Source organism: Arvicola amphibius, chromosome 9 (genome assembly GCF_903992535.2).
Source record: "Arvicola amphibius chromosome 9, mArvAmp1.2, whole genome shotgun sequence".
Taxonomy (NCBI): domain Eukaryota; kingdom Metazoa; phylum Chordata; class Mammalia; order Rodentia; family Cricetidae; genus Arvicola; species Arvicola amphibius.
The window spans coordinates 89,373,343-89,390,742 of record NC_052055.2 but is presented as its reverse complement, the minus strand read 5'-3'; the positions used below and the strand labels follow the sequence as shown (position 1 = coordinate 89,390,742).

Here is a 17,400-nt window from a genome sequence, read left to right as displayed (position 1 = left end):
ATAAAGCAACGAAAGCCAGCCTACAAACCACAATCCCAGAGAACTTAGACAACAATGTGGACCCTAGAGAGACTTATATAGATCAATCTATATGGGAAGTAGAAAGTAGAAAAAGACAAGATCTCCCATGGGGACCATGAGAGAGGGTTGAAAAAAAGGAGAGGGACAGGGAGGGGAGCAGAGAAAAATGTACAGGTCAATAAATATCAATTTAAAAAGTAAATAAAAAAAAGAGTGCTAGCGGCTCACCCAGAGGACTTAAGTTTCACTCCCAGCACCCATGGTGTGCAGTTTACAACCACCTGAAACTCCAGCTTCATGGGATCCACACCTCTGATCTCCCCAATCTCTGAACATGTGACACATGTGTGTATGTGCGCACACGCGCGTGCACAGAATTATACAAATACTAAAGGGGAAGGAAAACACAAAAACCAAACACTAGATATATCAACCTTAATCCAGGGTAGGCCCCACTTTTTTTAGAGACAGGGTCTCTATGTAGTCCTGGCTGGCCTAGAACTCATTACGTAGATGAGGTTGGCCTCAAACTCATAGATATTGGCCTGCTAGAATTAAAGGCATAAACCACATCCAACTACGATCTTAAATATTAACAGCTAAAGGCTATGTTACTTCCAGATTTCCATATTAATCAAATTAATACACCTTGTTTAAAAATATTTTTCTGTTTTCAGCGATCTTATGGAATCCCAAGAAACCACAGAGGGATGCTGAATAATGCACTTCTCAGATGTAAGCTCAGCTGCTGCTGCTGTGTCTTCCTTGATTTGGTCTGTCCTGTGACAAATGCTTGCCTGTGGAATCTACAACAGAAGCTCAAACAACTGCAGGACCACCAATTTCCTACCCTCCTTGCCATTTTAATAGAACCGGATGAAGAGTTAGTTATATCATTAAGATGGGCCTTTAACAAGATTCTATTTATAAACTTAAGGATTTTAAGTTAAAATGATATATTTACAGAAACCAAAGCTATTTAAAGCCTTTTTAGCCAAGGGAAAGAGTAGAAAGTAATTTAAACATTATGTTTAGAATGTAAGCAACATTGTGGTCTTTTTTAGTTCTGGCAAAGAACAAATGTTATAAACATAATAAAGAGAAACAGTATGATTTGTGGTTACCTAAAGCTACTGAAGTAGAGAGGCCCAGTGGTTAGTGCTGTAATCTCAATACCCAGGAAGCTGAGGCAGGAGAATCTAACAGTATATACCTAGGCTCCAATCCCCAGCAGCACCAAAAAATAAAATAAAACAGCACAAAATAAAAAAGTAAAAACCGAGTCTTATACAATTATGGAAAGAAAATAAGCCAGATGCTAACATTATCTGGAAGAAGCCATGAAAGGAGCTGATGGGCCAGTCCCTGCTGATCCTGTCTCCATGGCCTATAGGCGTATTATGACTTTAAGGTGGGACACAAAGCTTTGCTTCTTTACAAGACCTTTAAAAGGATACTGAACTAGAGTTTTTCAAAATTATCTATTACTACTTTTTTTTTGACAGGTCTCTCTATATATCCCTGGATGGCCTGAAATATAGACCAGGCTGGACTCAAACTTCCCATAACCCTCCTCTCTGTCCCTGGTTCTGCCTCCTTTGTGCTGAGATGACAGGTGTACGTCACCATACCTGGTCAGCAATCTCCCGTTATTGGTGCTGTTCTTTCCTGGTTCTGGGTACTGAACGCGGCTCAGTGTATGCTAGGTAAGCACTGTAACAAAGGGCTACACTCCACCTATTTTATTCTTAAAGAGAATTAAATAAAAAACAAAGTGTGCAGGTTGGTACTGTCAACCTGACACAACCTAAACACGTCTGGCAAGAGGGAATCTTAGCTGAGGAAATGCCTCCATGAGACTGGTCTGTAGGTAAGCCTGTAGGGCATGTCTTAACCAATGACTGATGTGGGACAGCCCAGCCCACTGTGGGCACGTGGTCCTGATGGCACAAGAGTGGGCTAGCAAGCAGCACTCCTCCATAGACTCTGCAGCAGCGTCTACTCTGACTTCCCTCTGTGACGGAGTATGACCTGCGCACCGTGAGATGAAACAACCCGTTTCCTCCCAAAATTACTTTTAGTCATGGTGTTTATCACGGCAACAGAAACCTGAACTAAGACATCAAAAAAGCATGGTCCTTCATCAAGCCAAGAGTACGTTTCATATTTTACCTCGATAGTACGCCTTCGTTATTGCATCAAATTCCTCCTGACCTGCGGTGTCCCATAACATTAGCCTGACATCTTCATCGTTAACTCTGAAACAAGAGATGAATTTAGTCCATACAAGATGAAAAAGTTTTATGTACATTTTTATTTTTCAAACCAAAAGTCTGAAAGCTCTATTGTTCGTTTCACTCTGAAAGTCAGAGCAAAATAACTCTGAATAGGCTCCCCAGCAGTGAAGGTACAGTGAAGACACTACACTCTGTCTGCCAGTGTTGTCTACAATGACAGCCATAGTGGCTGTAAGACCAGCAGAACTGGGAAAGGGGAATCCTTGGGTAAGATCATTTTCTCCTCTCACTACACCAGTCTAAACGGGGTTTGGCGCCCTATTGATGGAATGAAAATAGGAAAGGAAGAAGTCTGCTTGGCGGATCTCAACTTTGTCGTGTAGGTGATGCTCACCTCAGGAGCCATGGTTATATCTCTATGTGGGGCTGGAGATCACACCCAGCACCCCTTGCATGCCAGTCAACGCTAGTCATATGCTTTACCACTGGGCTATGCCCTCTGCTTTCAAATGTTATTGGGAATATTAAATTATCAAATACAGAGCCATCCTATTTCTGGGGACAATACAAGGTCAGGTTCCTGAGCGCCAGCTCGGATGCATTCCTGTAATCCCAGAACTGGAATCTGAGGCAAGATAACCTTGAACTTGTGTTATGTTAGTAGACATTATCTCAAGACAGAAAAGGAACTACTGGTTCTTTTTCATTAACTGATCAACATCTAACCTTGTTTTATGTGTTTCTACTTAAAGATACCTTATTATATGGTAATTCATTGAGCTCATGCCCAGCAGTAGAGTGAGCACTGTAACTCCTGTACGAGCAACACTGATCTAACATGGTGCTCTTCTCATACGGCACACATAGCCCTTCCTGCACTCAGAAGCACCACACAGAGCTGCAGCAGTACAGCTGGGGGCCATGTGTGACAGCCAAACCACCAGCACGAAAGGAGAGCGTGAAAACGTGCCCTCCACAAAACAAAGCAGGACATGTTCATTGTATTCGGGCTAAAACAAGAAGTAGCACCTTGGCTGGCACAGCTGGGAAAGTACATGCTAGACAACTCCCATGTTTTGTAGCCCCTGTCCATCCAGTGAGTGACCACAAAAGCAGTGACTCTGCGGCTTCAAATAATTTTTCGCAAGGAGGTGAATTTGCAAACAAAGAGCCTATGAGTAAGGGCAGGAAACGGCTCAGTGGTTAAAAGCAGGCACACATTACCCTTACAAAGCACCTAAGTGCAGTCCCAGACCCATGGAAAGTGGCTTACAACCGTCTGTAACTCCCGCTCCAAGGGATCTGGCGTCTCTGGCTTCTGCAGGTATCTGCATTCATGGGCACATGCCCGCTCACCAGCACACAATTAAAAATGAAATAGTTTTTCGAAAGCCTATGAATAATAAAAATCAACTAATATCCAAAATATTAATTTTTATTTCAGGTACAAGTACAAAACACAAATATCATCAAGACAAAATGAGTCCTCTTAAAGTATGTTTTAAGGCGGCAAACATGGACAAAAGCCTACTAGGTAGACCAGAATCAATGATGACCAACCACTATCTCTGCTGCAAGCTAGTAAGTGGGCAGTGAGTCGGGTACAACCTAAAGGAGCCTGGAGGGTCTCAGTGTTGGTAAAAAAAAAAGCATCACTCCAGTACTTTAGAGCCCAGTTGGGTTTCCTGAAACAGGGCTTCCTTCTGTGAGCAAATTTAATACTCCTAAGCCCAGCTGCTTTTATTTCTTTAGGATAAAGGTGTATTATTGTATCTCTAACTTCTGTCTGGTGTTGTGCAGTTTTTTGAAGGAAACACCAGGTGTGGTGGTGAGCAAATGTAATTTTGGACATTTAGAAGGTGGAGGCTGGGGGATTCACGGCCAGCCTCTGCTGCAGAGCAAGTTCAAGGCCACACTCTAAAACTAAAATAAAATAAAATTTAAAGGAAGAGACAATCTAAACAAAAGGAGCCTCTCAAGTAAAAAATTTTAAGACAGATGAAATGTTCCCTCTAAACAACACAGCACAGAGAAATCAGTCAAGGGTCGGTTTGTTTATCATATCCCCAAGGTGTCACTAATAGGACATACAGAAGGGAGAGGGGAAGGAGTAAAGAGGAAAATGAAAAACATTAGAGGAAAGGGGAAAATTACAAGAAAAGAAGAGCCGAAGATTAAAGTATATGATAAAACAAAAACTAAACAAAACCCTGAGAACTACCTCAGGCCTGGCACGATGGCAAATACCTAAAACCTTAGCACTCAGGAGGCCAAAGAAGGAGATGAACAGCTCGAGGGCAGCGTGAGCTACAACAGTTAAGAACCTGTCTCAGAAACCAAAATAAGGGCCAGGTATAGTAGCTGAAGCCTGTGTAATCCAAGTGCCTGGAAGGAAGAGGGAAGAGGATCAGGAATTCAAGAACAGTGTGGGCAAAAGAAGGCCTTGTTTAAAAAACTGAACAAATCAAGCCATCACCACCAAACCCAACAGCACTAACTGCTTCATGAGCCACGGCCACTTGCTGCCTGGCTTGGACAGCAAAGCAGGTTCTCATGCCAGTGGTGTCTCAGACACTCTACAAATCAGAACCAAAGGATAAAATGCCAAGTACATACTGAATCTGTCGCTCCAGAAAGTCAACACCAATGGTTTTCTTGTAGTCTTTTGTAAAAATGCCTTTGCAATATCGCTGAATCATACTGGACTTTCCAACTGCCCCATTCCCTACGACCACCATCTTGATGGCTACTTCCATATCTTCCTCCAACATTTTTGAAACAGAAGCGGTTTCTGGATCAGCTCTAATTCCAGGTGATCAGATCGTCTCTGCAAGCCTATAACTTAAAGTATAAGTATTTTTATCAGGAAATAATCACATTACATTGTAATAATCTGTCAAAGGCTGAGGCTCCCAATCCACCCTTTTCCTGTTAACCTCAGAAAGGTAAAGACTGATACCTTATCCGCACAATCCTTTTAGAGACAAAGACTTGGCATTGAAGTTGAAGAATTGAATTTATTAGTCTCTTCAACACTCAGTTTCCTAGCAACAATATCCATCTCATAGAGCTGTTGACCAAGGATACGTGTAAAAACTTTAGCAACGTGTGAGTTACACACGCAAACACTTATTTCATGTGATACAATCCCACAGGGTGTAATAACAAATGGATTATTAGAAACAAAACCCGAAAACAGTTCTCAACCTTAGAGGCACCTTTTAAAGAAACCACCCCAAAGAAACGTTTTGTGCAATGATGTACAGTCAGGTGTCACACCGAGCTCTTGGTTAACTGTTTCAGCGCTCACATTACAATGAGTGCCACACAAATTATCTAATGCTACAGATTCTTTGGTTTGAGACCAGTTATAGTTTACCAGGTAATCAATGTATAGAATATGCACACTTCACATTAAAAATAGAAAGTCAATTCCGATAGTTCTTAAAACGCCATGCCTACTTGGCTATTATATATCGACTCCTGTAACTGAAAACCCATCACTACATAGACTGAACCTGAAATGCAAGAATATATCTAAGGCTTCAGACTCACCCCAGGTAGTTAAAAAACTAGCATGGTCCTAAGAATCTTCTAGAAGTACTCCTGAGAAGATCTAGCCATACACAGTCAGAAACTTCACAGCAGTAGCCTTTGAATCTAGTTTGGAAGAGAAGCACAAGCTGGGCATGGCGGTGCAAACCCGCAATCCAGCACTCAGGAGGCAGTGGAAGGAAGACCATCACAGGTTAAAGGCGCCCTGCTCTAAAGTGAAAACGTCTCAAAAACAGAGGAGTACAAACAAGAAAAACCAAGAGGCACACAGGGCACATCTTAGGCTTCCCTTCTAGAAAGATGCTTGCGCCGCCATCTTTGCTTCCACTGCTGTCCATGCCTTTCAAGGCCACACTTCCCTGAGACAGGAACCAGAGTGAGGCCAGCTGTGCTCAGTGTGGGTTCCTCTTTGTACTGGGCTCTCCAGCAGAGCAGCGGCAGGCTGGAGCTCCGTCCTCAAAATCTTCCTTTTGCAGGTGTCAACTGGATACTGAGCTTCTTTTCAGCCTTCCCAGGAATTTCCCCCATAAGCCTCTTGCACTGCTAATTCCATCTTGGCATTGCTTCTTGAAGAGCCCAGATGGATACGCTCCCCCACTCGAGTTTATAATCAAGTAAATGTTAGAACCAGGAGCCTACGTTAGTGCCTCTGGACTGCGGCTGATGCCGGAACTGAGAAAGACTTTAAAGGGCGGTGATGTTTGGATCCTGTGCTCTGAAAATGTGATTTCAGGGCTCTAGGATGAAACCAAGACTTCATCTGGCAGCCTCTGACTACCCTGGAGCTTCGGTCTCCAGAATGCTCAGGAGCACGGCCAAGTCTAGCAGGAATGGCAGCAAAGCCATTGTCTCGGCCCTCATGAGGCTGACTGAGGTGGGCCAGGCCAGTGTGGGCCTGTGTGAGTCTAAGGCATCTCAGAAAACAACTGCAACACCACAAACTACAATTCTTACCAAGATCTGGCCTTGTTCATCTAGCTGTACTGCACACTGGCTCAGTTTTAGCACGTCAACTTCCTCTGCTCCACCTCACAGTTCTTCACCCTAGAAGCTGTGAAGTTCCAAAAAGAAGAAAAAAATTGATAAAGTCTACAACAAAATTCCAGCAACAAAAAACCTTGAATTTTAAAATAAAAAAATAAATTTTGTTCTTTAAAAATATATTATATATTCAGCCAGGAAGTGGCAGTGAACGCCTTTAATCCCAGTATTCAGGAGGCAGAGGCAGGTGGATCTCTGTGAATTCAAGACCAGCCTGGTCTACAGAGTGAGTTCCAGGACAGCCAGGGCTACACAGAAAAACCCTGTCTTGAAAATACACACACACACACACACACACACACACACACACACACACAGTCTCTCAGACTCTGTTACACAAATGGCTCAACAGTTAAGATGCACGCTTTACAACCATGGGACCAACCCTGAGATCCCAACCCTGGGTAACAAACTTGGGTGTCTCCCATATAGCTATAATCCCAGATACAGGGAAACTGAAGACAAAAGAATTTCTGGGGCTTGCTGACTTACAGCCTAGCCAAGAAAACAAAAGTCCTAGGTTCAGAGCGAGATCTCCTCTCAATGTTACAGGTGGAGAAAGATGCAGAAGCACACCTGATGCCCTCATCTGGCCTCTGTGCACGCACACAGACACCGGAACAAGCACTCACAAGTACACAAATATACATGTATACAGACAAATAAGGAATATAAATACAGATACTTTAGAGACACTTTTGCTCCATTCTCCAAGTGTAACTAAAACCTCTGCACATCACAAAAAGTGCATCACATAGGCCTCTGACAAACAGAAAGGACAACTGGCTATAGGCTGCAGATACAAAGAACAAAACAACAGTCAATGTACTTTGAGTTCTTTTTATCTTTTACTTCTCATACTAGATAATGAAGAAGTCAAATAACCAACCAACAAACAGAGTGTCCAAGGACGCATTCACAGAATCCACCAGCGCAGCTGCCTAAAGATGAGCTAAGCAAGGCCAACACCAACGGACATGCTAACACAAACTGAGGGAAGCTCACAGGCCTCAACCCTGCACAGAGAGCTATTGGCACCTAAGGAATGCTGAGAGCAGGAGAAATAGTTTTACCAAGAGAAGCACACACCAATTGGTTACCCAGTATCAATGGTCAGCACTGAAAACAAAGACATACAAGAGATATATGGGCTGAGGAGGTTGTATTCAGACACACGCGACAATAATTAAATAAAAAGAAGTCATGGATTTCTTTTTTAAAGATTAATTTATTTATTATATATGCAGTGTTCAGCCTCCATGTATGCCTGCAGGCTAGAAGAGGGCACGAGATCTCATTATAGATGGTTGAGGGCCACCATGTGGATGCTGGGAACTGAACTCAGGACTCTAGAAGAGCGGCCAGTGCTCTTAACCTCTGAGTCATCTCTCCAGCCCAAAGCCATGAATTTGAAAGAGAGCAAGATGGGGTACATGAGAAGGTCTGGGGGAGGAAAGAGAAGGGAGAAATGGTAAATGATGCAATTATAATTTTAAAAATTATATATATATATTTAAAAAGGAAGTGTCAACAAAATTAAAATACTGAAAGCAATACAGTGAACAAAACAGACTCACACCAGAAACCCAGTGACAGAGTGAATAGGAAAACACTGACATTTTGAAATGAAAAATAAATTTCTAAGGATCCAGGGATCACGGAAGCCTAGAGAGAAGTAACTGGGTGTAGCCTGTAATCTCAGCACCTGTTGGAGCAGAGGCAGGAAGACCAAGTCTGAGGCTAGCCTAGGCTATATGGCTAGACCCTGTCTCAAGAAAGAGAAGTAATATCTAATATAATCTACTGTAACTATGTAAGTATAATAATAGAAAAGTACAGTGTGGGAATCTGTGGGATACAGCTACTGCAGCGCAGGAAAACGTTCTATTAGGTAAGAGTGGAACTCTCAAGAAGCTCAGCTTTGAACCCAGTGGGGCAGTCAGAGTTAACTACTCAGGAGGCGACGGCAGGACAGCAAGCTCCAGGCCTGCTTGAGATCACCCTAGTCACTCTCAAGACACTATGTCACAATGAGAAGTAAAAAGAAGGCTGGGCATGTCGATCAAGGGCACAGCACTTGCCCAGCATGCTTAAGGCTCTAGGTTTAACCCTCAGAATCATCACAGAATAAAATAAAGTTGGAGGAAATTGCATTGTCCAATTTAAAACAGTACAATTTGAAATCAAGAGGTATGATACTGGCAAGAGGAGACCCACACTCCTGTGAATGCACATACCCATGCGGCAGGAGAGAGGGCTCAAAGCTTACAAATGTAAAGCTTCACCTTAACACAATGAACCTCAAATGCACCACAAGTGTAAAGTTACAGCTCGGAAGAGCAAGTCTACAGGAGAGTAGATTTCTGACTGGGTTTAAAGACTCAGGAAACCAGAAGACAAAACATGAGGGGAAAACTGACAAACTAGACATCAAAACTGAAAACACAGGGTGTTGCTCAGGGGTTCTCAACCCCTGGATCGTGACCCCTCTGGCAAACCTCTATCTCCAAAAATATTTACATTACAATTCATAACGGCAGTAACATTACAGTTATGAGGTAGCAATGAAAACAATTTATGGTTGGGGGGGTCACCACGACATGAAGAACTGTATTAAAGGGTCGCAGCATTAGCAAGGCTGAGAACCACTGTGCAAGATGATGGCTCAGCAGAGAGAGCTGCAGGAGGCAGATGACTTAATCCAGCACCCAGACCCCACAGTGAAGGAGAGAGCTGACTTCTGAAAGCTGTCTTCTGTCCTCCACTTGTGCACATGACATGTGCACACCTGCCCTCACACACGTCATCTATGTGCACAACCACAGTAAAATAACTTCAAAATGCGAAAACATTCACCAGGCATGGTAGCACACGCCTGTAATCCCAGTATTTGGAAGGTGAGACAGGAGGATCAGAACCTCAAGCTCATCCTTGGTCAAAGTTCCAGGCCAGTATGGGCTAACGAGGAAGTCTCAAGCCAACAAAACAAACCAAAACAAAACAAAACCACCTAAGCAACAACAAAGAAACAGCCCAGAAGGGCAGTGCACGTCTGAGATTCCTGCACTTGAGGCTGGGACAGGAGGCGACAAGTTCCAGACTACTCTGTGTATGTATTTTGAGGACCCTTTCTCAAAAGCAAATAAATAGATACAAACACTTGTTTCAAATGATAACAAATAAGAAAGGTAATGAATAGCCAAGACAGCGACCAGGAGAAAAGAAAACACTTTCAAAATCCGTTACCTGACATAACCGGTATCTAGAGCGTTAGAAAGAACCCTCAGGCTCAACACAAGAGAATGCAGTCAAGTTAAAACAAGCAAAAGCTGCAGACAGTACACACAAGACTGTGCATGGCACATGAGTACACAGACATCCAATGACTGTGGCTATTAGTTAAAGGCACATACAACCCAATGGCACACCAGTGTGTGTACAGACAAACAGAAAAGAGGAGGAGCAACTGAACTGGGAGGAATGGAAAATGACAGAGCCACTCTGGAAAACGGTTTTCAGAGCTGAAGATACAACTAAAGACCTGAATTCCTATATAACCCCTAAGCCCACACAACTCAATACCCTACAGAAATAAAACTCAAGATCACACAAAAATCTGTGGAACACACACACACAATCAGTCTACAGCCATACCACCCTGGGCACATCTCATCTCAGAAGCTATGCAAGTTGGATCTGGTTAGTATTTGGATGGGAGATTTATTTACTTTTATCTTAATATATATTAATGTTTTCATGCTTTGCCTGCATGTCTGTGTGAAGGCATCATCAGATTCCCTAAAACTGGAGTTATAAGCGGATGTGAGTTGCCATGTGGGTGTGGGAATCTAACCCAGGTCCTCTGCAAGAACCTTAACCAATGCTCTAAACCAATGAAACATTTCTCCAGGCCCATCACAACTCTATACACGAACTCCTAAAACTGAAAACTACCCAAGTATCCTTCCGTGGGTGGATAATATAATTGGATATATTTGGCAGATTCACCTAACTAAATACTATTTAGCAATTTAAAAAGGACAGGAAACAATGTGGGAACAGACAATCGGTTCAATGGTTACATTGTTCCCTAACTCCACAAAGCTCTGGATTCCATGCCTAATACCACACACACCTGGCACATATCTGTCATATAATTATGACACGTGGGAGGTGGGGGGCCGAAGAATGATAATCTTCTGGTTGTGAGCCATCTAAGATCTTGTCTCAAAATAACTAGATAGACAGAAAGCCCCCCAAATAACCAATATGGATGTATCTTGAATCTCAAGGGCACTATATCCAGTCAGTGAAAAAGAGTTATCGACACCCCAAACTGTTACACTTAAATGACATTCTGATAATGTAAGTAATTCCGAGGAATCAGGAGTAAGACATGTCAGATAAAGAAACAGCATGAGGTTTTAATAGATAGCAGGACTGGTTTTATAGCCTGACTGCATTGGTGATTACATGAAACTAAAACTCCAAAAGGTTATTTTTACCATGAAAAAGTTAAATATAATAAAACTTAAAGACGTGGAAGCAGATTATAGCTCCGGGAATTACTGCTGAGATTCTCAGAAACCAGAGTTAAAACACTGCATCGCAGCATGCAGGAGAAAGAGGCAAGTGGATCTCTGGGTTAGAGGCTAGCCTGTCTACATAGCAAGTTCCAGGTCAGCCAAGGCAACATAGTCCCAAATCACACACATCAAAAAACAAAACAAAAGAGCTGCATCAAAATAATTATGTCCTTAGAAAGGCACAATTCTGAGTATAATTAAAAACAGACAGTAATTATAAATATCCTTCCCTCTCAACTTAATTTTAAATCCCTTGGCAACCAATACAGCCTTTCGCGTTAGCAAAGGATGGTTCAACTTACTAATGAGAGGGCTGCTGGGTTTGGTTTTTACCGTGTAACAGCCTGGACGTTTGAAAACGCGCAGGGACTGTTCTTGTCGCGCAGCCCCGTGCGGACCTCGCCTCGCCCGCCGGAGTGAAGTTCTCACACCCTCGGCTTCCCGCTCCATGGAAACCACGGCGACCGATCTGCGGGCGGCGGCAAGGATGGAGGGAACAGAGCGGTCCAGCCTGTCCACGCACGGGCATTCCCCCACGAGGACCCGGCAGGAGAGCGCCGCCCGCCGCAACCGCGGTCCCCGCCCACAGCGACTTCCCGGCACCGCCACCCGGGAGCCCGCAGCCCCGAGCCGAGGCCGCGCAGGCCGCACTCACCTCTTGCCCGCAGCCCGGAACCCTCGGCACCGAGCCCGCAGCCCGGACCCTGGAACCCGCGGCACCGAGGCCGGACCCCGCAGCCCGCAGCACCGAGCCGGGCTCCTCCCCGCGGACGCCTCGCACCCGCTCCGCTCCTGAAGAACGATTATGATTTTCTAGCGAACTTTCCTAGTATCCCGGTTCACGAAGACACTCGTCGCTGACTCCGGCAAGGATGAAGGGCGCGCCAGGCTCCCGCCCGCCGCGCTGAGGAGCATGCGCCACCTCGACTGCGCATGCTCCGCACCGGCCCCGCCCTGCGCTGCCAGTGAAGGAGCGGACTGGGTTTGCAGAGCCTCAGGCCTCTGGTACCCATGGAGACCAAGGTGAGCAGGATGTGCAAGCCTACTGAGGGAGTTCTCTGTTTCCTTTCCAGGAGCCTCAGAAATCTGCCATTAATTGGGACGCACCTGGTAGCGTCGAAGTGGTGGAGTGAGCAAAACAGTGTTGAGTGAAGAGGAACTCATGCGGCTTGCAGGGTGTGAATAGACAAAACAGAAGCCAGAGAGCCTTAGCAGTCTAGAACCAACTGGCAAGTGAAAAGGACCAGCAAAAAGCAATCCAAAATTGCTTCAGACGTGATTTGACACCACATGTCTGTGATCCTAGGACCCTAGCAAGATGGTGGCAAGAAAATCGGGAATTCAAGGCCAGCCTGAACTACAAGAGACTCTGTCTCAAAATAAACTTGTTTCTGTTGCTTCTGTATACTTCAAAATAAATCAAAACAAAACAGAACATGGCGATAGAAAATACCAAATGTTGACAAGATGTGAAATAACCGAATTTGATTGTGGTCCTGGAGCAACTCCTTTGAGGAGGACAGTTTGTTACAGTTGTAACACTAGATCCTTGTTCACACTGTTGATAGGAACTGTCTGTAGGATGTAAAGGAGGTGTCAGAACGCCCATGGCTGCTTCTGTCCTCAAATGGAAATAACCCAAAAGACCATTAAAAAAAGACTAAGAAAACTTTTCACTGTGTAATGGAAACACTACGCAGTAATACAAAGGACTTTCTGAAACTGTAGTAACAACACAGGAAACGACAGAAACAGTTAAACATAAAGTGTTAGACACAAAGGTACATGTTACATGGCAAATCAATTTTTCCCCTTTTTGGTCTTGCTTGTTTGTGGCGTTTTGGGGTGTTTGTGTTTTTTTTGCAACGGTCTGGCTATATATCTGAGGCTGGCCAGGTATATGCCATATAGCTAAGGCTGAATTTCAACTTCCCATCCTTCTGTGCCAACCTCTTTCGTGCTGGGATTACAAAACTGTGTCATCATTCCCAGTGTTCAGTTCATTTCTGTTGGCAACTCAAAAGTCTCGACACTGAAGATCTCTGAACTAAATGGGTTTGTGCAGTTTTTGCATTACAGATGGGAAAAAAAACGACCCGGTCCTGGCATGAGCCTCACAACTAGCAGCAGAGCTAGACAAAAGAGGGGACCTGCAAGTCAAGAGCGTTTGAAATAAAATTTTGACAAAGTAAACCGACATTGGTCATCGCTAAGACAGCCTGTGCGATCGCTTTTTGCTCCAAGCCCATCCTGCACAATGCTGTGAGCACCGGAGTCCTAGGGGTTGAGGCGTGGTTTCAGCCTCCGTTCAGGAATGTGGAAGAGGCCTGGTGTGAGCCTACAGCAGTTAGCTGTTAGGTTCTCCCACTGCCACTTGCCCAGACCTGAGCCCCCTTCATCCTCTGGTCCTTGTAGTTAAATACAGGACATCTTGCAATTTTTCACTACAAAGAACAGAAAATGGAAAGACTGAAAGGCAAGAAGCTAAAGGTCATGGGGTGTGCGAGGAATTGTGGCTGAAAGGAGGGGCTTCCGGGGTCCTGGGAAGGTAATCTCCATTAGTCTTGCTGCTAGTAATGTGTGTGTATTTGTGAACATTCAAACTTTACTTTCTATAAACCCAGGGCCTCATTCCTGCCAGTCAAGCATTCTACCTTTATGCAATAATAGCAACTCAGTCTCTACGCCCATTCTTATATGTTCTGTATGAGAATAATACTTCACATATAGTATTTTTAAATAAAAATTTTCAGATTTAAATATTAGAGATTACTTATCTATGATAAAATAATTTTTGAGACATAAATGTCAAGTCATTGGTAAGTTTAGCTCTTTGATTTTGGTTGGAAGTTTTAAACCTTTTTTTAAAAAATAATATATTTAACTTTATTTTATGTGTATTGGTGCGAAGGTGTCAGATTCTCTGGAACTGAAGTTATAGTTATAGGCATTTGTGAACTGCCTTGTGGGTGCTAGGAATTGAATCCTGGTCCTCTGGAAGAGCAGCCAGTGGCATTCTTAACTGCTGAGCCATCTTTCCAGCCCCCAGTTTTTTTTTTTTACCTTTTTTATGACGTTTATAAAATTGGAGTTTACTAAGAAAAAGTTTTAATATAGACGAGCATTTAGGGAGACAGAGGCTCCAGGAAAGGATAGTGTGACAGTGTTAAATGTTAACTTGACAGAAGCTAAAACTGCCTGGGAGATGGGCCTCTGGACACATCTGTGGGGGATTCTCTTGATGGTATTAATTAGTTGGGAAACCCCTTCCATGGTGGGTGGTACTTGTCCCTGGCTGGAATTCTGGGCTGAATAGACACAGGGAATGGAGCAGTAACGTAACATTTTCTGCTCTACTCCCAGGTGGTTGACTCGGCTGCTCAAGCTCCTGCCTTTGATTTTGCCACCACGATGGATGATAGAGCCCTTAACCGTGAGCTAAGAATAAACCTTATCTCCCTTAAGTTGCTTTTATTCATGTATTTCTGTCACAACAACAGGAAAAGAGACTGAGACAATATTAAAGGTCATGGCGACACACCACAGCAATCCTAACTCCTAGGAGGCAGAGGCAGGAGGATTGCTTCAAATTTGATGCCAATTTGGTCTACGTAACAAGTTCCAGGCCAAACAGGATTATGTCTCAAAAAGTAAAATAGTAAATAAGTAAATAACAAAGGAAAATGATAGCATTACAGGCCCTAGAGTGACGAAAGACTTTTCAAAAAAGTCTTGAAGTTTTTTAAGTGTCATAATAATACATATATGATTTTGATGGCATTGAAGTTGTGTTGTTTAAATAATTTAGATGATTAGGTTAAATGCTTAGGGTTCTTTGGTTTGGATTTTATTGGTTTTTGCAAATGAAATCTCAGGGTGGGCTCAGGAGTACTTTGGATAAGAGTACAGGCTGATGAGACAATAGCAGGTCAAAGGGGTCCAAGAAATCCTTACTATTCCAGAATTACAAGAGTGGGAAACAATGATCCTCACTTCATAATAAGAGCACTGGAGACATCGAGTAGAGAAAGAGAGAGTTTATTTTACAAAGTTGCAAGGCTGGGCCTTAGCCTAGAATGGCAGGAAGGCTGATTGAGTGCTGAGAAGAGATCTTTCGTGCAAGCAGATAACCCTCCCTCCATGTCCTCTTACTGATGATCAAGAAGGTACAGTTTTACAGGTCCCGGAGAACTCAGCATTCCCTCCTGCATTTCCTCTTTCCTCTCTCTGTTTTACAGCCTGCTTATTTTAAAGCTTTCAGGCACAGGCCATTGCAGGCAAGCTTGGCTACTAGTCATTTTCTAGTCTAAACTCCTAATTTAGCCGAGGGGGTAGCTTAGCAGGTTTGGGGTAGAACATATGTCTTAAACATTAAAACAAGGTTTATGGTCTTTTTTGTGAAATTTCATTTATTCTCAGACAACCAGGAAACCTGCATAAGACTGATTTAGCCCTCCTGAGAGCAGGTGACAGTTGGTGGCTTGAACAGTTCAGTGGGACCAGGAGCGATCTCTAGTGAATAATCTGGCTTTTTGGAGCCCATTTTCTATTAAGAGAAACCTTGCTCAGCCTAGACACAAGGGGGAGGGTCTTGGTCCTGCCTCAATATGGTGATGTGACAGAATTTGTTGACTCCCCATGGAAGGCCTTACCCTCTCTGAGGAGCAGATAGGAGTGGTGTGAGGGGAAGGTGGGGGAAGCAGGAGGGAAGAGAGGGGGAAGTGGGATTAGTATGTAAAAAAATAAAAAAAAATAGAAGCACCATGGAAGCAAATCCCTGGATGTGTGTGATAGTTGATATTGATTGTCAATTACACAGGATATAAAATCACTTGGGGGACAAATCTTTGGGTATATTTGTGAGAGATTTTCTAGGTCAGTTGAGTTTGGAGACCTATCCTCCTAGTCAGAATTAAGAGGAAAAAGTGAGCTGAGCCCCAGCAGCATCACTTCCTCCCTGTGGATGGAGCATCCGTTGGGTGTTACTGGGGTGGTGCTCTCCAAGGAGAGAATTTTAAGCTCTGGATTGTAACTGTTGGAAATTAGTAGCAGTGAACTCAGTGCCAATTGATTTTATTTATCTAACAATAAATAGTAATTTGTGTCTTGTGCACTTAATCTGTGTGTTGGGTGATGATGAAAATTTATCTATTAAAAAATTACTTACCTTACCCAGCCTTGACATAGGGGTCCTACCTCAACTTGATATGCCATGCTGTATTCAAGCACATGGGAAGCCTGCCCCTTTCTGAGTGGAGACGGAGGAGGAGTGGATGGATGGGAAGGGATACAGATGGGAGTCAGGGAGGAACGGAAGGAGAGGAGGGCGGGGAAACTGTGGTTGGTATGTAAAATAAAGGACAAAAGTGTTAAAAAACTAAACAAATGAAAAACAACTGCTTATGCAAAGCAAAGTGAAGAGAGTACTAAGATTTAGGACTGAATTCATGAAATGAAAGGCAGTCCTTCTTATTACAAATATATTGTCTCTTTAGTGTCTCCATGTAAGTGAAGCAATGCCCTGCACACAAAGACCACCGCATCTGTCCCTTAACACATGTGATTAAGTTACCTTCCACAGCAAAGGGACTTTTCAAATGTGGTAAGAACCACAAAATTAGAGGTTTTCTGAGTACCTGTGTAAGCACAGTGTAATGACAAGGAGTCGCCATACGAGTGAAGCAGAGGGTCAGAGACAAAAAAGACATGCATTGCGGTGTGAAAATCAACTGTCCCTACAGGCTTATGTGTTTCAACTCAGGCCCAGGTTGGTGGCTCTGTCTGGAAAAGCTATGGGAGCTTAAGTGGAGTCCTTTGAAACTAAAGGCCCAGGTACCAAACTTGGAGAGCTGGAATTTAGTGTTTGTCTTGTTGGCTTTGGTTTTACTTTGGTCCCATATGGCCTCGCTATGCCTGCATTCCTCCCTTTAGGGTGAGATTGTATATTCTGTACCATTGTT

At 43.6% G+C, this 17,400-nt stretch overlaps 1 protein-coding gene across 2 annotated transcripts in view; it reads right to left on the bottom strand.

Moving 5' to 3' along the window:
• The window catches only part of Rab23 (RAB23, member RAS oncogene family), a 34,523-nt gene extending 22,195 nt beyond the window's left edge, over positions 1-12,328 (bottom strand). The window contains exons 1-4 of one of the 2 annotated variants that reach the window (XM_038343695.1): positions 12,096-12,328; positions 6,768-6,864; positions 4,875-5,099; positions 2,194-2,279 (exon numbers count right to left, since the gene is read on the bottom strand). In XM_038343695.1, coding sequence (XP_038199623.1) covers positions 2,194-2,279; positions 4,875-5,029 — 241 coding nt within the window. In that variant the 5' untranslated portion in view covers positions 5,030-5,099; positions 6,768-6,864; positions 12,096-12,328. The remainder of the gene's footprint in view (positions 1-2,193; positions 2,280-4,874; positions 5,100-6,767; positions 6,865-12,095) is intronic. The other variant, XM_038343696.1, reaches the window with a different exon arrangement.
• Positions 12,329-17,400: the final 5,072 nt, after the last annotated feature.